Source organism: Sinohyriopsis cumingii, chromosome 19 (assembly GCF_028554795.1).
Source record: "Sinohyriopsis cumingii isolate HCF-2022 chromosome 19, ASM2855479v2, whole genome shotgun sequence".
NCBI classification, from domain to species: domain Eukaryota; kingdom Metazoa; phylum Mollusca; class Bivalvia; order Unionida; family Unionidae; genus Sinohyriopsis; species Sinohyriopsis cumingii.
Window position 1 is genome coordinate 1,816,657 of NC_142979.1, and position 23,200 is coordinate 1,839,856.

Here is a 23,200-nt window from a genome sequence, read left to right on the forward strand (position 1 = left end):
TATTTATTTTTATTTTAAGATCGTTTATTCAAATAAGGGTTCTTAGTAATTCACATTAGGGATACACGTAATGCATCGTTTTACCAGTGACGTGTCTTTATATATAGATTTCCATTGTAAAATCTTTGGGTTGTTACATTTGATTATCGAGCTGTCTGATTCATGAAATGAAATTTAATGCAATGTACTTCGTCACATAAACAAGAATATATTGTACTTATAAGGCTTCATATGATAAATCCCTGTCCGTGTGAGACATTAGTCAAGCAATAAATATGATGTCATATCAAGTAATGATTTAAATAGGAACAATTTTGATCAATCTTCAATGCTTTTGTTTTGAAACCTCCTACCTTTAATACGTCAGATATTACAGGTATGCGGTTGCTATGTATCCAAGTACCACTCATACAGGTATCGAGCACATTGTTCTTAGTCTTAATAAAGAAACGTCGACCATGAACAAGTTTCAATCGCTGGGGAAATGAAGGTAAACCACCGTTGTACCGTATGTTCAATACTCTTAGGGACGATGTACACCAAAATATTCAGGTAACTATTGAAAAATGGAATTAGCGGCTTTAAACCGTGAAAAATCTAGTATGACATAGGTGAGATTTTGCAGTCTAGTTACTAGATCATTCACTGTGGTTACTTCAAAAGTTTAAGTCGGTAAAATGTATGTTATACAAACCCTATGAAAATTGGTTCTTTCCTCAGAATAAAAATATATGTTCAGTAATTTGGGTAACTCAGCCAAATTTTAACCAGCATGTTTAGAGAGCTGTGGTGGATCAATCGTTGGACGTATGATCAGATCGATACGTCATCGAATTTTACCATCGGTTCAGGTAGCAATGCCGTTTACTCTAATTGCATTGGCATGATATATCATTCATGTGTTCATGTACCGAAAAGGACTAAACCAAAACAAACACAATCCACTGTGTTTAAGTCAAGAATTTATTATTATTATTATTATTATTATTATTATTATTATTGTTGTTGTTGTTGTTGTTGTTGTTGTTACTGTTATATACAATAACATCTTTGTAAAGATGTCTTCATAATTTTATGAATTCAGCAAGAGTCAAATTATGCCCTAAAGAGATACTAAACAAAACAATAAAAAAAAAAAGGTTTGTTCAGATTTGTGATGTATCCATTTATTTTGAGTATAATTCATGTACGCTAATCTAGCATTGCTCAGATTCCGTCAAAACCATTATAAACCACACATAATAGCAACACTAAATAAAACATGTGTATATCTTCCCTCAGAGTGGTTCAGTTTAACTGAAGTAGCTGTCTACTGCTTGTCCATATGAACTTCCTTGTTGATGATTTTCATTAAATGTTAATTCATACGGGTTACCACCCAGTTAAGAATGAATAGGATACTCTGAAGATGGTAAGTTCTATGTTTCTATTTAATTATTACATGGTTTATCACCCTTTTATGAGACCTAGAATCCTATGAAGATGGTAAATCCTGTTTTAATATTATCATCAGTGGTATATTATCTTATTATGAGGATTGGTATTCTTTGAAGATGGTAAGCATTATGTTTCACCATATATGATTTACCATCCCTGTTTAATGGATTAGGATTCATCGAAGATGGTAAGCACTTTGTTTCACACCATATGATATACCATCATTGTTTGATAGATCGGGATTCTTTGAAGATGGTAAGCACTATGTTTCATATTATATGATATACCATCCATGTTTGATAGATTGGGACTCTTTGAAGATGGTAAGCACCATGTTTCACATTATATGATACACCATCCCTGTTTGATAGATTGGGACTCTTTGAAGATGGTATACACAGTGGTTCATCAAGTATGATTTACCATCCCTGTTTGATAGAATGGTATATTTTGAAGATGGTAAGCCGTATGTTTCAACATTGTAATATGGTTTATCACCCTTTTGTGAGGACTGGGATCCTTGGTAAATAGTAAAACCTTTGTTTTACGATCCTTGTACGTTCAAATGGTACATCCTTTGTTACCAGATAGTTTCAGTTGCTTAATTAGATTCATGCATCGAACCCCTTGAGAACAAGAAGGATATATTCAGTGCAGTCAAAAAATTCAAAACATTAACTAATAAATTTGCTTAGTATTTGTTATGGATACACACTTGCCTAGTAAGAAATCAGGTGTCTATGTTTTTATTCCTAATTTAAATCATCTGAGCTGAGGCAAAAAATCATCACTTACTATCCCCATCAGAACCAGCTTTAATTACTTCATTAGCTAACAATAAATTTAGAATTTATCTGACTATTGTTTTTCAGTTCTCGTGTAAATCAGACTATCTAGGTAAAACCTATTGTTAACGAATAAATAATCGTGATCTTGTTGGTCAGTCCTTCTTTATTTTTTCATGTTATTTTATGTACTTTCTTCAATGGTGGTTGAAAATAATCGTTTAAACAAAACGTTTAGAACATATTTTTTCTTAAACTGTCTACTTAAAGTTGGACACCGTCTTGCACGTATTTCTTAGCACTCATGCATTAAAAATGAAATAGAACTCACCGTAATGCATTTTCTTCTGACAGTTTTGATTGATGAATATAAAACTGCTCATTTGGTTGATTCAATGCATAAGTAAGGAACTGATGATATGATAACATTAGATTCACATATCAACGATCCATCTTTCAACAGAGATTTCATTTTGTATAGAACGTTTTAATATGGACACGTCATATGGAAGACATTCTATCATGCAAAACATCATAAATTCTAAAACTTTAGCTCTTTGAGAGAGTTGTGTGGTGGGAAGATATTCCTCTTATATTAGATAGATAGATAGATAGACAGACAGATAGATAGATAGATAGATAGATAGATAGATAGATAGATAGATAGATAGATAGATAGACAGACAGACAGACAGATATATAGATAGATAGATAGATAGATAGATAGATAGATAGATAGATAGATAGATAGATAAATAGATAGATAGATAGACAGACAGACAGACAGACAGACAGACAGACAGATATATAGATAGATAGATAGACAGATTACTGTAAAGATATGATCTACTCCAACTAGACAAAAGGATAATGAACTGTAACGTCTGTGGTGTTATATGAATTACAATCCTTTATAAACCTACTATTCCACTTACTTAACTACTTTCTTTGTTCAGCTTTTTGAAATCACGGTCAAGTCGTCACTGCAGAATATTCGTAGTACGCGACCACCGCTAGAGAATTAAACTCTTTATCCTTGACTGCAACCTACATAATAAGTTTCAAGTGTAAACCAAATATCTACCGCTGCACAAAAAATCAATAATCACGTGCTAGAGTATTGTAAATATTTAACTGTGTCATGTACTACGTGGTTACTAAGATGTTAATGCGTGTGTGTACTGCAGTTGAACAAACCATGCATATCTCTCTTAATGACAAATTTTGGGACCGTTCCGGTGGCCTAGTGGTTAGAGCGTCCGCATCGGGTGCGGGAGGTAGTGGGTTCGATCCCCGACCGAGTCATACCAAATACTTACAAAAATGATACTAACAGCTGCCTCGCTTGGCGCTTAAGAGTTTAGTGTTAGAACTGGTCGGCCTGGTGTCAGGATAAAGTGACTCGCGTATCTCCTTCAGTGGTAGGAAGAGAGCAAATAAATGTAACAACATGTGAAGTCATGGAAAATGAAACAGGCCAGCGTTTAACTCTATTATGCATCCAAGATTCTTGAATCTTTAGCTTTAAGTCGCTGAAACCAGGCATACATATAAATAACCACGAGAGTTCAGGGACGCCTATTTGTTCACGGGCCAAATTGCGAAATAACCGTGTTATATATAAATCTGGTAAAACACATATGCGAGTGAGAGGCTGCATGCTTCCGGTTACATTTCCCTTAACAATTTTAATTTTATTTATCAAAAGCACTGAAAATATGATCGTGTTTTATTTCCTTATTGAAAATTATATGGAACAAATAGTAAGAATAATTACAACAGATAGGTTTGATAGACAGGTAAAGAACTTACATAATTTACAATGTATCTAAGTATATGTAGGTGAAAAAAGGTACACCAGGTTTGAAGATCATTATATTATATAATCCATTTTTCAAATGGAATAAAGATAAATAAAAAGAAAAGAGGACACGAATAAAATCTAAAAGGAGTAAACGACTTACTTAAACTCACGTGTTACGTATTATTTTTTATTTTCTGACATTTGAGGCAAATTTGTATGGTATGAACCCTCGAATTTACGTGTCATTGGCGACAGTAGAAACGGATGATGAAGACAAATTTTGTTTACAAAATCATCACAGGTTTGATAGGTTTTCATTCTATAAAATAAAGCAAGAAAACAATGCATACTATTCATTCACTGCATTTTGTTTCATTAAATTCAAACGAAAGACAAATCTACAAAAGAAATTACAATTACCAAAGTGTATAAAATCAGCACCAGTGATAGTTAAGTTAGAACGAAGTTAGCTAGGAATGGGAATGGGAACCGATTGCTAATGTAAACAAATATATATATATTTCCTCTACAGGAGAAAGAGAAGACTCCACCCTTGATGGTAGTTGCCATCGATTTTGGGACTACCTTTTCGAGCTGGGCATGCTCACTAAAGCATGAATATGAAGAAAACCCAACCAAAGTCCACGTCCGCGAGTGGGTGGGTGGGGATCGCATCTCCTCTAAAGCTCCAACTACAGTTCTTATCAGACCTGACGGCAAGACATTAGAAGCCTTTGGGTACGAGGCTGAGGATAGGTATGCTGCTCTGGTTGAAGAAGGTGGATATAAGCGTTGGTACTACTTTCAAAGATTTAAGATGAAAATTTATAACGACAGCGTAAGTAGATTATTTATTTTTAACTAAACTCAAAACAAAATTATTAGTCATTTAGTAATTTCGTTTAATACAAAATTAAATTTATACTTCTTTATCTCATAAAATTAATATAAGTTTAGATGAAGCGCTGCAGCGTTTTGTTAACTGTGAAATTGACGATTGCAGGCAACCTTTGCTGAACACTGCAGGTTTCAGAGAAAGACAAATTCTAAATGCTCACAATTGATCACAATAAATAATACGTGTTCATATTGGAAATAAGCGTCTGTGTTTATATTGGCTGTCCCGGTTACATATGATTTGGCTCAAATGAGTAGAAACAATGAGCAGGTAGCAAAATCAGAGTACTCGTCATTTTATTATTTTGGGAGCTGGTTCTATAGAGAGCGTATGGCCCATGATGCGAATTGTTTCTGCATTAAAAGCTGATGCATTCCGTCAGCGCAGCTGAGACGAACACCGTTCTCAGTCTGATATAGCTGTAGTCACTTGGACGAATACCGTCTTTTTCCTGAAATGTCATTTCCAGTCATTTCGTTTATGTTTCGAGAAAAAGTGTAGAAAAGTCATGTCGATTAATATCGTCTTCGTTCTGACATCAATGGTAGAAATGCCACCTCGATTAATATCGTCTTTATCTTTACATCACGGGTACAAATGCCACCTCAATGAATATCGTCTTTGTCCTTACATCACGGGTAGAAATGCTACCTCGATGAATATCATCTTTGTCCAAATATCAAGGGCAGAAATGCTACCTCGAAGAATATCGTCTTTGTCCTTACATCACGGGTATAAATGCCACCTCGATGAATATCGCCTTTGTCCTTACATCACGGGTAGAAATGCTACCTCATTTAATATCGTCTTTGTCCTCACATCATGGACAGAAATGCTACCTCGATGAATATCGTCTTTGTCCTGACATAACGGGTATAAATTGATGTTTACTTAAAGCGCTTCGATATAGTAGTTGTTAACAGAAATGAACCTATAATTTATATTTTATGTCAAAGCATCATTCATTTAAAATATCAGGGTTATACATATCAGAACTGAATGCCTGTGCTTGGCACAGGTGATATACCAGTCACATGAGTGTTTTTCGAGTTCGAGAGGAGAAACTAATGTTATAAAGGGTAATGGCTGTAAATATAAACAACTCAAATCCTAATCTATTTTATGGATTAAATGCTACTTTAGGGTAACACATTTTAAAGCAGAATAATGATATGAATGGTAAAACTGGAAATGAGAGCTGATCACTATGCACAAGTGTTCATGGTACTCAGGTGTTCTCTTGAATGAGGCTTGTAGTAAAATATAAACAGTAGACAGTTTGATCATTTTTCAGTCGCTATCCAGAACAACGGTCATAAGAGATGCGACAGGCAAGCCGCTACCTGCCATGATAGTGTTTTCCAGGACGATTCAATTTATGAAGGAGGATTTTTTAAAGCAGTTTCAACGCACCTTGGAAGGTCGCATCCAGGACCATGACATTCAATGGATACTGACTGTCCCAGCCATTTGGAACGAACGGGCCAAGCAGTTCATGAGACAAGCAGCGGTCACGGTTTGTTTCATCTCTAACATATAAATATTTATTTAACAACGTGCAGCAAATGTTATATGTTGGTTGATACCATGACCCATTGAGTAAATTGCAGTTAAAGTTTATTTCCTGTCGACGTATTTACCCAATGTTTACCCTTTTTATTTCTTCAAATTTGTTGATTTATAATCTAGTAACTGGTCTACACCCCTTCACCAAACAAATAAACAGCAAGAAAAACAATAAAAAAATAAAAAAATAATATAAAAAATAACAAATTTGACTTACTGTACACGAAATAAGATCTTGACATTGCACATGTGTATGCAGTATTTTGTATCCTTCCGCCTTATGGTTTTCTTAGATCATCTATGTCTCGTACCTGCAACTATCTAAAATGCTTTTCGTGTGCCTTTAGAATATCTTAAGAAAGGATGGATGTCTCATAAAGACAGCCTTTATAATTAGTTTTAAAAAAATGCCTAACATTTTACAATACCTATTCTGTAAGTATACGTGTCTTGATTGTCTAATACCAATACGAAAACATGGGCGGTTGAAATGCAGTGTAAACATATACTGAGGTTTAATACAGAAATTCTATGTTTAATTCAAAACCTCTATCATTTATTTTACCTCAACAGATAGTTTTGCAACTTTTACCACTTTGGAAAATATTGTTGCATTAATGGAAGACAGCAAGATATGAAAACATCAAATCGATTTACATCTCCTGGTATTTGTAGTTACCGCTCACTCTTCTGGCATCTATCGTTTGCCATTGATTGTGACAGATATTTCCTCCAATGCTTAACTATTTTTTCAGTTATGGCTTTGTTCAACGAATGGTAAACGTGTTTTGTTTGATTCAGTATTTTGAGACAATTTTTGTTGGATTTGTTTGGATGGAACAAATTAATCAGTTCAATCTAATTTGGAATTTGGAGATTTGTTGACGTTACAAGCCTCTTGATCCATCGATTCGGGGTAAGATTCGCCGATGTAATAGTTTTCCGTAAAGCTTGTGCGCTATCAGTGTTTATGCTTTGATTTACGTATATTTGTTACCCATGAAATTAGATTCTGCTGTCATACATATTCATTGTTTACGTGAAGCTGAATTTCCGTGCGTTGTTTTGATATACCGAAAACAGCATGGGTGTTTATACGTCTATATAATGCTATAAAACAGGAATGATCTTTCAAAATTATGTCCCCAAAATGTTTGCATTGACAAAAGAGCAAAACGGTGATAAATGAGATAAAGCAATATGCGTGCAAATCTCACACAACAGTTCTAGGAAGACGCGATGTGCCTAAATCTGTCTTCAAAGATAATATTGTTACCAGCCAGGGGTCTTTACTTGACCGAGCGGTTGTCAAAACCTGGCGCGATTCCCGCTAGAAGTCATGTTTACCCCAACTTTCCAAAGACTTCCATACAACTTCAGTCGTAAATTAGAAAGCCCGACGTGTCCATTCTATACATAAATTTTACTCTAATTAATGCAAGACCACAGATAAAAGAACCTGCCACATATCTATCAACCGCACATCTGCATGGTTTATCTTCATCAGGTTTTCCGTACCGCCAGCCGTTCACTCCTTAGAAAATATACGAGTATCTCCTAACACTGGGAACTATTTTAACTCCGCCACCTTAGGCCAGTCAATGTATGTTTTCCAGGCACATTTCGCCAATATAACTGCACCACATTTGCCCCCAAGGCAACATAAACGGTATCTGCCGAGTCCCTTCCTATTTATTCCTTTGTGTAATTTACCAGTTTCCTACCGTAAATACTGCCAATGCAGTCACACCACCAATATACACCACTAGAATTTAATATGGACTATCTTACGACAGGGACATTTATTCGGTTTTGGCCTGATATCACTACTAGTGAACCATGGAATCATGGAAACTCACTAACACTTCACTCCGTGACGTTTGCTTCTAGTAATTGGATGATTATTTCGGGCTTAGGATATTTCCATTGCGCCGAATTCCAATAATCACACAAGTAATCACACAAATCTAAGAATTCCTTAAACGGGGCGCTATAACCAAATGCGCATACTCCAACTTTATTACAATATGTAGGACATATACATAATGATATCTGATGTTGACTGAATTTGCATAGCAAGAGTTGTCCGTGTCAAACGTGAAATAGTGAACCCCATTCAATTGCGCCGAGGTCTTTTGACTACGCACGTTAAGAGAGAGAGAGAGAGAGAGAGAGAGAGAGAGAGAGAGGCAGAGAGAGAGATTCTTGTTTTCTGCTTCATGATAACATACTATTCGTATAATTGTGACATTTCGACTCAGATTTAATACTATATCGTCCAATTCTCCGTGTACTTTATTCTTTGTAGCTAGTTTCTAAAACAGACGTTAGTGTAAAAGCCAACCATGTTTCTGTTTGATGATGGCAATGGTTTGTCTAGGTACAGCAGAAATAAACGATACGCTTAATTCAAATCGATAACATGGACATGGTTTTATTGAGGAGCTGGGACTGCTATACCAAGAGGATCTTTCCCAAAGCATGCAATAGTGTCACAGTATATATTTTGCCTTTCTATTTTTGATATAGGTCACAGCCTCTACCCTTATGACGTTTGCTCATTGTAGCATGAAAGCCACATACTTTGTGCAACCCATTGATTATTATTCCACTAAAGTGAATTATTCAGTAAGTCCTATATTATTATTTGTAACTATACTATCGACGCTTATAATATTTTGATGGAATTAGTTGCAGTCTCGAAAAATGGGATTAAACCTATCAAATGACTGGCAAATAAAACCTGTTGCAGAAAACCTAAATTGCTGTTTCGTTTGATTGCATCATACAGATTCAAAAGATGTTTTATGCGTTCTTGGACACATATTCGGAAGATACTGAAGAAATGATTAACTTATGACCTTTTAGGATAGCAACAATGCATGCTTGGACAAGCTTATGAACAGGCAAAGATCAAAAAAGATATGTATGATATTATGCAAGGAAAAAATTAAGACCCTGGCGTTGATTAAATCACCTACTACATCTGATGCTTTTGTAACTTTGTCTGAAACGAGTTACACGAATGAATACTCTGATGAAATGAGCGAATATTCAAGCAGTAATGAAGATCTCTAAGAGCAAACCAATTAATCAAATGTTTGTTTCATTTTCTTTAAGATAGCAATGAAATCCAGACTCGCAATCTTCAGTGGATATATGAATTTAATTATAAACAAGCAGAAGAGGAGCAACGCAAACACTGGGAAAATATGGTCACAAACTGTTCATAAAGCAATAAAGCAAAAGTTATTGAGGAAACTTATCAACGATCTAAGACATTTGATGTTGTTAGACACATACTCACAAAGTATGGTCGCATTCTTCTTGGTGTAATACTTTGCCGTGCTGAGTCTTTTGAGCTAGGAAGTTGGGAATAGAAATACCAAGTCGTATGCGAAAAGTTGACATACCTGAATTCTTATGATCCATACTTGCAATGGATCATCTTGCTGTCCCAGCCAATCTTTCATCGGATGCTAATAAAACAAACGTTGCTAATATAACAACAATACAACAACGGAAACAATTTCTACGTGATCGTAATATGCTAATATCAAGAGGTTGAAAAAAAGGTATTATTAGGCGTGTTTGAGGATGAACAAAACCGACATCGTATTGCTGCTGCGAATGAACAAAACCGTAGTCGTATGCCATTGTGCAGAAAAGTTATGAAAGCGGTTCATGGTTATGTTCTGTTTGGGTTTTCACCAACTGTGGAACCGTGTTGTTTGATAGCGAGTATACCCGTGGCACCTGTGCATCTTCCATGTCCTAATAATCAATTGACACATACTAGTTTTACCCTTGTGCATCAAGATGGGCACGTTGTAGATCTTCAAGTAAAACATTGACAATACAACTATACATTAGAGATCGACCTGCTATTTAATATTATAATGACAGTCATACGTGGACATATAGGATCCATGCGTGTTGTTAAAGTGAAAAAAAAGCCGTTTACGTTTCATATTATGCAACTGGACTCGGTGACATTATTTCTGGATTGTTTACAGGTGCACCAAATGTGCTCTCAGCCTTATCGTCGCGTGCTGAAACAATTGCTATATAAAGTGCATTGCGAGTAGTTGAGTAGTTGATATCATCAAAAACGATGCTGCGGACTGGTTGAAAAAGCTGCGATTACAAGCGATTCAATCAATTCGAGATCAATTAGGGCAATTATCCATGGAGTACTATCAAAAACGGTTTCACTACCATCAGGTAAATTTATCAACGAAGTGGCTCGGTGATTGCAAGACTGATAATGAGAAGTGGATTACGATTGAGGACGTGAGTGGTGAAGCCACCATAGCCGTCACGCAAAGGTATTAGACAAATTCAATAATGTATAAGTGGAATCTAAGTTTCAATATGGCTAAATTCAAAGATATATTAGATCCTGCATTTTTTTACATGGACTCGTCATTGTTGGTGGACCGAAGCAAAAGACATTTTCAGTATTACTCATATACACAGCTAGGGACCCCAGTCAATTAAAAATAGACTTACAGGTGCAGGAAACTGACGGAACACTGGTACAAAACGACGATGCCAATTATGATGTCAATGCCTAATTGGGATTTGTTAACAATGGCCTTCTTTAACAGCGCACGTTATTCCATTGATGCAAGGAAATCAAATCAATTTTTCACAACGTTGACGTAGCCACGTCAACTCTCGCATGAGCTAGATATTGTGACGATTAAGAGTCATCCGCTGTTCCAGCAATGATGTTTATTAAGGATGCAACTAATGATCCCAATCATAGACCGTAGACAACAGCAGCACCTTGTTGCTCGCGCTGCTGTAATCAACGGCCCAAACCCGAATTTTATTCTTGGATTTACACAGCGTCCATCACAATTTATTGGTGATTCATTAATATTTTTGTGGGCATTTCCCTCAGTCATATATTTGGATTTTGTAGAGATGTTTAGAAATGGTTATTTTTGGAGCTAAACATAATCACCTTATTTTGTAAGAACAACGCCAACGATATAATTTTAGCGTACAATAGGTGTTGATGATAAAGTTGAACTGTCAACATATTAACATTGTGGATGACTGTGCTAAGCCCGTCAAAGAATCACGTTTGTTATCATTTATGCCATTTGGAACCTCTTCAAAGCTTTCATTTCTTGCGCATACCACAGACATGCACCCCCCAACTCGTATTCAGGGGCAACTTGCATGACAAATAAGTACCAAACATGGTCTTACCGCACTAAAACGTGATAGAAGCATTTAAACTTACAGCGCCAGATATCAGTCAAACCCATAATGAGATGATATTTAACAACTTAGAAGTGGCTGAGGTTTCTTTGCTGTTAAACGGTCATAGGAACCCTCTGAAGAAATGCTGCTTAACTATGCAGGAGCCAAGCCCGATATTGCGCGTACAGATCACAATCTTTGGTCGTAGATGGATCGACATATTTACGTTTAAACAGGTGTGCTAATTTCCTAATACAACTTTTGCACATTACACCCGATGTATTACTTTTCAATGGAAAACCTGAAGTTGTTTAGGCAATCCGTTATTGACATGTAATTTCATGTACGTGTATGTGCCGCTGGTGCTGCAGATGATTATTGATGTTATGCTGTGATACTTTCGGACAAGACTCTGTTGATGGAAGGTGCGTGTGGTCGAATGAGGGTCCTCGATGCACCTAAGGAAATGTCATAGATTTTTCGAAAATTCATAATTAAGCATGTTTTCTATTTAAATAATTATATCCTATCACGAAGTGAAGGCTGGTGTTAGTAAAAAGTCATCTTGGGAAAAGTTTTAAAAAATGCGATTAAAAATGATTGTGGGTTACATCGAAACTTTCTCAAGCAAATTTGACTAGAACTGTCCCCGTGTGGTTAACTCGAACAGAACACGCTCCGCTTATTGGGGCCAAACACAATAACAACTCAGTAACGTTACAATTACCCAAATCAGAAGTGAAACAAATAGTTTCACTCACTGCAGCAATTCCAGCATTGTTAGTCGCTGAGGTTCTAGTGGTTGCAAAATTGGCAGCGTTAGGGGCTATCGGAACATTATCCGGGATGGCGCTGTAACAGGCTGTTGACGGTCGTATACGAATAAAAAAGGAAAGGCATTTGATTACCTGGAACAAGTCGCCAAATATCATCTGGATGAGGTCTTCGATTACCCGATACAACATTCAGATGGCCCACCGTTAGCCGGTCAATGGACCAATCTTGATTTACTCGCTATGACAAAATCAGTCAAGTATTTTCGTGGTGTCATTTTATATCGATGGTTTCACGCATACGTGAGACCGGTATCGTCAACCTGATTTTAACAACATGACCTGGCACTCATTGGGTTGCATACACGGTGACATCTCGAGATCGTTTGTATTTTGACTCATATGGAATTGCACCACCAGTTGAAGTAGTCAATTATTTAACGACGGGCATTCGCACTTATTGATTTCACATTTAAAAACTTTGAATATGATACAAAATGTCTATTAACATTTACGGACGTTACACAGCCCCACGCGGTGATGATATGGATTTGAGCAAGGTTGCCACCAAAGCAGATTTGAATGAGTTTACCAGTCGGATTGTTGTTAGTGGCAACCAAGGTGAACTTGTGATTTTTGAAGATCTAAGATGGTACACTGCAAGCGTCTAACGCAACGTATGATGATAAATAATGTCGACAGGGGCGAACCAACAGTAGCGTGTAGTACTAACGACGATATTATTTAAACAGCGTTAATATAAACAATATCGCTGTCGTTGGCCGCTGTCGATCAAATTTAGTTTAAAGGACTCAATATTTATTCAAGAGGATACCCTGATGTAACATTACCAAACCCGGGTGAACTTGGAATCATCGCAAATGCATTTCGCAAAGGTTGACTACATCAGCAGGTGTGAAAACACACAGGGACTGTATCTACAACGACGAGGTGGAATTCATCGACAACTTCATCCCTATTCTGTTCATTAACGAATATGTTACGCCAACATTAACTCAATAGTTGAACGATAGATCTCGAATGTTATTCAGCATGAACGTACTTTTCCGTGTACGAGAACGACCATTTTAGTTTAGTGGTGTAATTAGTATATTTGTTTTAATGCGATGGGCGTTAGACCCCATGACGCACAATTGCCGGAAATTTAAATATTTCCCAAGCAGATATTTGCTATGGTTGTATGACCGTTGTGTCAGTAAGAAAGGGTAATTTGCTAGAAGTGCGCGAGCTTGTTTCGCCCGATCGAGGTCGGCCTTTCGAATAATTGTACTACGAAATCGAATTATTAATAGAAGATCTATTACAGAACTCCGTTGTTGCCGACGTAAAAAGAATAATCGTAGCGGAGCAATCACCAAGAGAAATATCAAACGCGCTTGTTTGTTTATAGACGCTATTTGTTGGCTTACCTCAGCAACTAACTGTTGGTTTTGATGTGATAGGACTCACGGCAACTACAACCATAGTAGGTGCACAATCGAAATTATTGTTCTAGCTATATTGATAGTAACCGGTGTCTCTGATGGTGCTGGTAAATTAAGTTCGACACGATTACATTCACGAATATGTGTCTATTGAGAACTGCTTGCAGCGGCACAAAGTAGTCTCATCACGATTAGTACACTGTATTCGGTGGCTATCGAGGATACAATAATTAGCATTTCCGAGTTTAATACTCTGCTGGTGGAAATGGAAATTCACCGAAACTTCGAGCACAGATTAGGAACTGCGTAGCGGATTTGCAGACAATACGAATAAAGTAGTCTTCACTTCCGTGGAATAATAATCCACGGGTTGCACATAGTATGTAGCTTTAATGCACATAGTATGTAGCTTTAATGCTAAAATTAACAATGGTCATGCGAGATAGAAGCTATGACCTGTATCAGGAAAAGAGACAAAACATACATTATGACACTGTTTCTGGAAACGCAATTAATATTTAGTTGTCTTTCTGAAAGCAAAGCATAATCAATATTATCCCCAAAGAGTTCCCATTCACAAAAAGTTACTATACTGGAGAATTTTTATTTTGGAGTTAATCGGAACACAACTAATTGGTATTTAGGAGCTATTTAGTATAGATAAATCTGTCGAGGTTAAAATCTATTTTAATATAGATTTGGATCAACTGTTGGGATCCGAGGATAACGTACTTGATACCTATTTAATCTATTTATGTCGGGCTCAAGTGTTATCTACTTTATCACTGTGATGCGATGGTAAAAGCACAAATGCTGATCAATGTGATTTGTATATTGATGCAACTGAAACTTTCACCAGATATGTTGTAATTTTAGGCTGGCATCAGAGACGAATATCTAAAAATAGCACTCGAACCAGAAGCAGCCTCACTGTTGTGCAATCATTGTCCGATGAAGAAGTTTGTGGCGAATGGTTCAGAAACGGCATCGATTTCCACCTTCGAAAGAGGATCCAAGTATTTGATTCTGGATGCTGGAGGTAGAATGCAGATCGAGACTTAATATTACTGACAAATGATAAATATTAAATATTTTCTTCTTTAGACAAGGAGCCCATCCATGTGTTAGTGCTATCGAATTCAATGGTATAAAGACATCTTCAATTAGGAAGAGATATAACTGAAGCATATGCTATTTGTCTAGGTTGCACTGAATAGAACTTAAATGCATATGACAACAAAAAGTACTGCATGATAAATGCTGTTGCGATCCGAGTGTTGTATTTCTGTTTCAGTTTGCATGTTCGAGATATGTTTGTGATGACGTAATCATGTTTGGGTTCTAAGATAACTCTCGTATTAATATTGTTCGGTTACTTTAATCTCTAGGCTGCTTTGTAGGACAACCATGTCTGCAGATACTTTTTGATAGAGTGAGTAATTTGGAATACCTTGGTTCTGTAGGACCAGCTGATTTTGTGATAATCGTTGCAGCTATATAGACAGCTCTTTATACAGCATATGGGTGTTGTACGGTATGACAACCCTGAAAGAAAGTTTTAGAACGATACGTTTTGCTTGACAGTTGAACACCTAGATAAGTATCGTGGGTATGGTTATAGACATAACAGTATGCAATACAAAGTAATTGTCGTATGGAATGTTATGACAGAGGTGGTGGAAATAACTTGTTGTTGTTGTTGTTGTAGGGCTTAACGCCATATTTCAGCACAAGATAGGCTATACATGGCGGCCAGTATTAATGGTGGAGGAAGAACCCGGATAACCCCCGGAAAGAACCACCGACCCACGAGAAGCTACTGGCAAGCTTTCTCACATAACCACATTAAATCAAAGACGAACCCCAAAATTAACAGAATCATTTCATATTTGTAGAGAAAAAATATCAATAAGCGGGACAGGGAATAACAGGCAAGACGTCTTTGTATTTCGGCTCATTGTTTGTGCGTGCATTGAGTGATTTCTAAACAGCTCTCCAGTCTCAGTATGAAGGGACATGGCATCACGGTGTCCACATAATAAAAGGGTCGTGGGCGTTGAACCTAGATCGAAGCTTAAGAACTTGAACTGATTCCAAAGCAACCTGTTAGTGATCCGAAGCTCGGTTTTACGTCATATTGCGATTGCAACATTGGAGTGATAGTTCTTAACGCAGAAGATAAAAAGATACCTTATAGTGTATAAGTTTTGGGTTGTTCACCATAGTGAGTAAAATCAGCTGCACTAGATTGAAACAAAGCTCACTTTAACTTCAATGTTCTTTTTCTTGTTCAAAATAAGGTTTTTGAATTTTACATGTTCTCTTACATCACCACTTGACCAGGTGTTCGAGGTTTTGCGTCATGGCCTTTACATATGTGTGTTCACTTGTATACACACATTCATGCATACAGACACGTGTATTTATACATATTGTGCACGATTATGTTCTCATACATAAATCCCAATAGCGTTTTATCAATTGACCATTTATATTTTTGTTTTAATTTACTTCTACATTGTAATATTGTTTCGTTGCAAAATAAGCTCCAAATGGAAGCTTACAACAGATTCGAAATATATATATATATATATATATATATATATATATATATATATATATATATATATAATTGTGAAATTGACTTTTAGCCATAATTTAGGGTAGGAGTATAATGCAACGTAGGATAAACACGTTTACTAAGTTTGCGTTCCGGATACAGCCTTGATTCCGACCACATAACTTTTTAGAAAGAAATGATGTTTACAGTTTTGATGTAATTTTCCATTAAAATGATAGAGAAGTGGGGATCTATAAAGGATTGTTATAACTTAGAATTTCCTGGAAATTAATTTTTGACCTTCATCCTAGTTCTCAAATTTTCTTAGGTTTTTATGTTAAGGTTGATTATATTGGAATTACATACAGATTCCTACCTTAACATTCGAACTGGATTCAATCTTATTCTTGTGTTCTGCGTTCAATTTAAAGGATTTATCTATTTAAATTATTCGCTGGGGTTACAAAGTGCTCATTAGTACTATTCAGACTAAATCATTATTTTGGGATTATTTTTAATTCATTCAATGACATTTTGGATTGCATTATTGTGATACGGCAATACTGTTAGCACACGAACAATATTCTAGGCTATTGACACATCAGCACTTTCAAAATTGGAAATCGTTCGGCACACCGCTGGAATTCATTCGGAATACTCTTTACTTTTGGACCTGTGATGTAACCTTTAGGCATAAATGGACTTAATTCAAAATACTGTAAGCTTTCTTAAAACTTTCACTTTGTAGTCTAGGAAAATAAATTGTGTGTTGAATTTTACATTTTCTGGGTTTTGCACTCTTCTATTACTACTCTTCTATTACTTAATTTAAGACCATAGAGTGATATATATATATATATATATATATATATATATATATATATATATATATATATATATATATATATATATATATATATATATATATATGTGTGTGTGTGTGTGTGTGTGTGTGTGTGTGTGTGTTTACATATATACTTGACAAAGATTGTGCATCAAAAGAGGCTGAATCAGTATCGCACCTTCTATTCCCTATCTTGCCAATGTTTTGAAATAATCTCTTTTGACTAAATATAATATGTTGAGACAAGTATTCTTGAACAGTGGATATGTATTTATTCCGTGGTGATAAAATAGAAATAACGTCACGGCAAAATGTATTTTAATGGATTTAAAAATCGCTTTCAATTCAGTTTGTCCAAACATAAATTAACGTGTACTGCCAGATTTTCCAAATAAGAGAGCAATGCTTGCTATAAGCTATTTTCTGTAACCAAAGGACTCCTAATACAGAAGAATTTTATAGAGCAGACAAATTATTACGCGTGATTCATTTAATCCCTTTCACTCAGTAGACGCTACAGGAGTGTTTCTTTGAACCTATAATTACTTTTAAATGTTCGGTTTATTCCATGTTTGTCCATTGGAGGGTTGTTACCTATTCGGGAAGTAAGATCGCGTTCTTCGCGAGATGCTCTTTGAGAGAGAGAGAGAGAGAGAGAGAGAGAGTTACTCTTTATGTTTGCAGTTAAAACTACATTACTTACATGGTATAGTGTCGGCATCAAAATAAGTGTTGTCATCGTTATAGGAAGTCGAGACTTTCCTTAGGGATAGATTATTTTGTTGGTAACATCAACGCGATGTCCTTTGTATATTGGCCGTAGGTAATTATCTATATGGATACGAGGAAGTGTGCAGTGACAACTAGGAATCAGTTCACCTTGTCGGAAAAGTCTGCATGCTGTATGAATTCAGACCAGCATCAAGCTAAATCATAACAATAATGCATTAATATTTCAAGGTCTTTACCACATAGATGTCTGGTAACAAAAACCATTACAATAAAAGAGTAGTCATGGCAGAAATTACTAAGATACAGTCCTTTCGGACGAAAATGTATCTGTTCTAATAGCCACTTCAAACCGTGTGGCCATTTTGTTGTTGCCATTTCCATCCAAGGTTCTTCTCGTATAGGAGTTTCTTACTAGAGAAATAACAATTACTTAAAAAAACAATGGTACAAAATGTCCATATGTTTCTGTGAAAGTTATGCATACTGAGGTTCCCTTTTTCAGAAATAAATTATGATTGAAGGTCTTTTTTTGTTGGTATTTCGTTATTAAAACGTTCGCAATAAGTTGAAAATTACATTCAGTTCTTATGCTATTTTATACTGTTTGTTTGTGTTTAAGGACCGTCCGAGTTTCGCCTTACAGTTCAACCAGTTTGAAAGTAAAATGATTAAAGCTTAATGGAAAAGGTCAAGATTTTAGACCTTTATTGTCTTGTCTTTAAATTAATACCTGTTTGATAATTTTAATTGAAATTGTATCATATCTATGCTTAAAATTCTTTATTACCTTGAGAAGTAGATTACTTTGAATGTTTAGGTAGGATTTGTTGAAAACATTTTAAACATATTCCATATTCCATTTTGCATATATTATGTTCCATCTGATATGTATTAACTTTGACGTGAATTTGATACTCCAACTGTCCTTTAATTCTAAAACATCAGTTTCCAATCTTTTTCTTCAGCCAATTCTTTCTTCACAATGTTTAAAACAATTAAATTAATTACTGATTTTTGCATAAAAGTAGTTTAATATCGAAGGTTGTACAGTGTCATTTGCGATAGGTTCACGTCAAGTTGTCAGTAATTTATAAGCTCAAGTGGAAAAAATGCACGTTGTCTTTTGTCCTAAGTTCTGGTCAGGTTGTCTGTAATTTATAAGCTTATATGGAAGCATATATAGTGTCATTTGCCATAGGTTCTCATCAAGTTGTCAGTAATTGTTATGCTTATATGGAAGAATGTACAGTGTCATTGCCATAGGTTCTCATCAAGTTGTCAGAAATTTATAGGCTAATGTCGAAGAATGGTTGAATAGTAGCAATATGCGTATGTATTACATGATATCTATATAACGTTGCTTTAACCCATTGCATACATTTTAAAAATATTTATCTAGCATTATCTCAACTTAAATAAGTCATAAAAAAGGAAATATCCGACGCATTCGAATGTATTTCAAAGTCTTGTCACTTTGGTAATTTGTGGTTTTATTGATGAAAGTCAATGCTTTTTGTCGTGCGACAAACATGAAGGTACATGCGTTCTGATTTCAAACGCATGTTTTGTAACCCACACAAACGAGTTTTATACATTTCATTTGAAATAGGCACTAATTGTTCGACCCTTTATGTCTATGACTAACACATATATTATACTAATTTTAGGGGGCACAGCGGATATAACGATCCACGAGGTTATTGGGAATGGAAAATTAAAGGAGCTGCATAAAGCCAGTGGCGGCCCTTGGGGAGGAACAAAAGTTGATGAAGCTTTTCAGCAATTCATCATCAAACTTGTAGGAAGTCCTGTCTTCCAGAGGTTTTCTAATGAAAGTTTAGAGGATTTGCAAGAAATGCTTCGTTCATTTGAAGTAAAGAAGAGAGAAATTTATCCGGACAAAGACTGCCAAGTGATTCTTCGAATTCCTATTTCATTAATCCAACTCTTTGAAGAAGAATCTGGAAAAAATCTTGAAGAGTACATCAGACAACACTGTACTACCAATAAGATGAAGCTTGTGAACGATAAACTAAAAGTGGACAGTTTTGTGATGAAAGAGTTTTACACGGACACCATTAATTCCATAACATCACACGTTATTTCGATATTCGAAGACGAACGTTTCGCAGATGTCAAGTCGATAATAATGGTTGGCGGCTTCTCTGAATGTCCTTTGTTTCAACAGGCAATTCAAGATTGTATTCCTAATAAAAATATTATTATTCCGTTGGAGCCGGACTTGGCAGTCTTGAAAGGCGCTGTTATATTTGGTCACAACCCAGAATCAATTTTGGAAAGGGTCTGCAGATTTACGTATGGAGTTGCAGGGGCAATGAAATTCATTGACGGAAAGCATCGTCAAACATTCAGAAAATCGTGTCATTTTGGGGAGCTTGTTAATAACGTCTTTGTTAAAATTGTAGAATGTGGTCAGAAAATTAAATTTAATCACCGTCAGCCGGAGAAGATTCTCAACATGGTTCAAGATGAAGCGGAACACGTTTTCTCTATATACGTGTCAGAGAAACCGTCTCCAGTGTACATTAGCGATGATGGATGTTCTTTATTAGGAAGTGTAACCATTTCTGGTCTTGACACATCTGTGCCCCTAAGTCAGAGAAAAATTGCAATAACCTTGATGTTTGGAGGTACTGAAATGGAAGTAGAAGCTAGAGAAGTTCATACAGGGAAGTCTTCAAAGGCTGTAATGGACTTCCTGGGATGAATTGCAATCGTGCTATGCATGTGAATCATTAAAAAGGAAAACCAAATTCTCAGTATGATACAGTAATATATAACTGTGCAATAGGAACTATTATCTTTTTCTTCATTTTTGTTATATAACTTTGTTGGGATGGCGGTAACTCAAAACAGTCATGTAGTTTTTCCACTTTAAGATTCAGTTATATCTGTTTTTCTTTCTTCCATTATAACTCTTGATTGTAGAGGCCGCCTTGCTGTCAAAATATGCAGGAGTCCATAAATTCTCTTGGTTATGGTTATGCTTTTTAAATAACAACTATATATATATATATATATATATATATATATATATATATATATATATATATATATATATATATATATATATATACTTCATTTATATCTATAATAAATATAAATAGTACTGCGTCTCATTGTCTTTACACAAAACTTGCCGTGGGTAAAATGATCCATCGAGCGTTGCTTATCGGTGTTGACCTGTGGGTATGAAAAGTTAGTCATTTTATATACTTAGCTTTTTCTATGGAAAGACTATTACAACAGGTGATGTGACAGATGATGCAAAATAAAATTTAATTATTATATCACTTACATATCTGGGTCAAGTCATCAATATGTGTCTTCTTCAGCAATGTATTCTTTTCTTTTTTTATTGCCCTACTGATAAACCACATTATCATTAATAAATGGTACCCTATTGTGATTGTGGAGATATCGCCGCCTGGGGACATGCGACATGTTTTAGTGATTGATCCCATTACTATTCAAATAACAGAAGAACTTTACCTTAACCAATAATAGGACAAGGATATTGCTGCTGCACGCGTCATTTGATGTAATCGATAATTATTCGTCAAAAGCTTCCATTGTAATGAAATCCACACAGTAAAAGCGATTGTGAGGAATTCGCAGATGGGGTAAGGGATATGGCAATCAATTCAAAACGAGAATCTGAGACTGGAGTGGCGGTAGGGCCGGCGTCTTCTTTCAAGGTAGGGACATGCAAAAATATCCCACTTCAGTGCATGAAAGTTTCCTCGTCTGACAATAAGCTATGTATTTTTGTCGTAGATGTACACAACACTTCATCGCTATACATAGACTCTTTGATCCCTTTTTAATGTATCAATACATTATTTATGAGGAAATATAGCCGTGTGTGTTCTACACTTTTTGCAGTGTATTGAACTTATTCAGGCACAGTTAGGTTTACTGATATTTTTCAGTCCGAGATGCTTAAATGCCTCGGATCAAGAAAACCTTGATTACTCTTTTATCCCGTCGTAATAGTCACTTTCGTCTTTTTGGTCAATGAAATATAATCAGCTTGTCATTTTCTTTCTAAATGAGTCTGACATGTTTGATGCAGTTCCTGTCCACTACCTGGTTTCCGATACAGCATTCCATACATTTTTTTTTGCAGAGACGTCAAATGCATTCTGAAATGTTAAACCCCTATTTTCACTAAACATCTATTAAAAGAACGACTCTATGCATTTTAATTCTAGTGTGACTACTGTATGAAATGTAATTCTAGTTGAACTTAATGCATTTTAATTCTAGTCTGACTGTATGTATTTTAATTCTAGTTTTTTGCATGCATTTTAATTTTATTTTGATATATGCATTTTAATTCTAGTCTGAATGTACGAATTTTATTTCTTGTTTGACTGTATGCATTTTAATTATAGTTTGAAGGGCTCTGATTTGTAAAGGGATTTTTCAAGATTAATTCCAGATGAAAGAAGAAATATCATCTTTATGTTTTTACATGGGTACAAACTTTCTTGTATTTTACCTATTTGGTCAAATCTGTATACGATTTCTCTCTAATAGACTGACATTAATCTGCGTCGAATGTTTATTACTTAGGAAGCATCTGTCCTGTTTTTTTTAAGCGTATTTCCTGTTTCAACCTAGCATGTCAAATGCGAGAATAACATTCTGTGGCATTATCCATTGTATCTTTCTATTCGTTACGTTCACAGGTTTTATTCAACTGTTAACACATTTTACTCGAATTTCACGCGTCTTGAGGAGGCCATTTCAGAAGTCTACTTTTTAATCATTAATTTCTTCAAATATTATTCAAAATAGTGTGAATTAAATCTCAAAAAATCCTACAAGTCCAACAGTGTAGAGTAATCCTAATGAATTCCAGTGGTGTTCCCAATTAATTCAATATTGAAAGACGGTGCTGATCTACTAATAGCCTAGAACAGTGGTTCTGTGCTAACAGTCATGACGTTTCACAAGGACATAATCCAAAATGTCCTAGAATGAATTCGCAATAAACCCAACATAATTATTTAGCCCGTAAACGACGAATGAGCACTTCATAATTCCTATGAATAATTTGAAAAATTAAAGATAAAAAATTGAAACTGATCACAAGGTTGGCCTAACTCTTAC

At 35.5% G+C, this 23,200-nt stretch overlaps 1 protein-coding gene across 4 annotated transcripts; it reads left to right on the forward strand.

Moving 5' to 3' along the window:
* The first annotated feature begins 375 nt into the window (after positions 1–375).
* LOC149775046 (heat shock 70 kDa protein 12A-like) lies at positions 376–21,381 on the forward strand. 4 transcript variants are annotated; one of them, XM_089943313.1, is made up of 5 exons: positions 376–490; positions 4,559–4,864; positions 6,219–6,440; positions 14,802–14,964; positions 19,729–21,381. In XM_089943313.1, exons 1-5 carry the CDS (start codon positions 485–487, stop codon positions 20,787–20,789), a joined length of 1,758 nt encoding a protein of 585 aa, XP_089799439.1. In that variant the 5' UTR covers positions 376–484; the 3' UTR covers positions 20,790–21,381. The 4 variants fall into 4 exon arrangements, with proteins under 4 accessions (XP_089799439.1, XP_089799437.1, XP_089799440.1 ...); XM_089943311.1 differs by having other exon boundaries at positions 429–552; XM_089943314.1 differs by lacking the exon at positions 376–490 and adding an exon at positions 1,292–1,411.
* The last annotated feature ends 1,819 nt before the right edge of the window (positions 21,382–23,200 follow it).

What these genes read in the sequence shown, in the direction of transcription:
- LOC149775046 (XM_089943311.1), top strand. Translation starts at nt 511, where the DNA reads ATGTTCAATACTCTTAGGGACGATGTACACCAAAATATTCAG. An exon ending in ATGTACACCAAAATATTCAG is followed by an intron (nt 553 to 4,558) that starts GTAACTATTGAA and finishes TTTCCTCTACAG; the next exon opens with GAGAAAGAGAAGACTCCACC. An exon ending in TTTGATTCTGGATGCTGGAG is followed by an intron (nt 14,965 to 19,728) that starts GTAGAATGCAGA and finishes TACTAATTTTAG; the next exon opens with GGGGCACAGCGGATATAACG.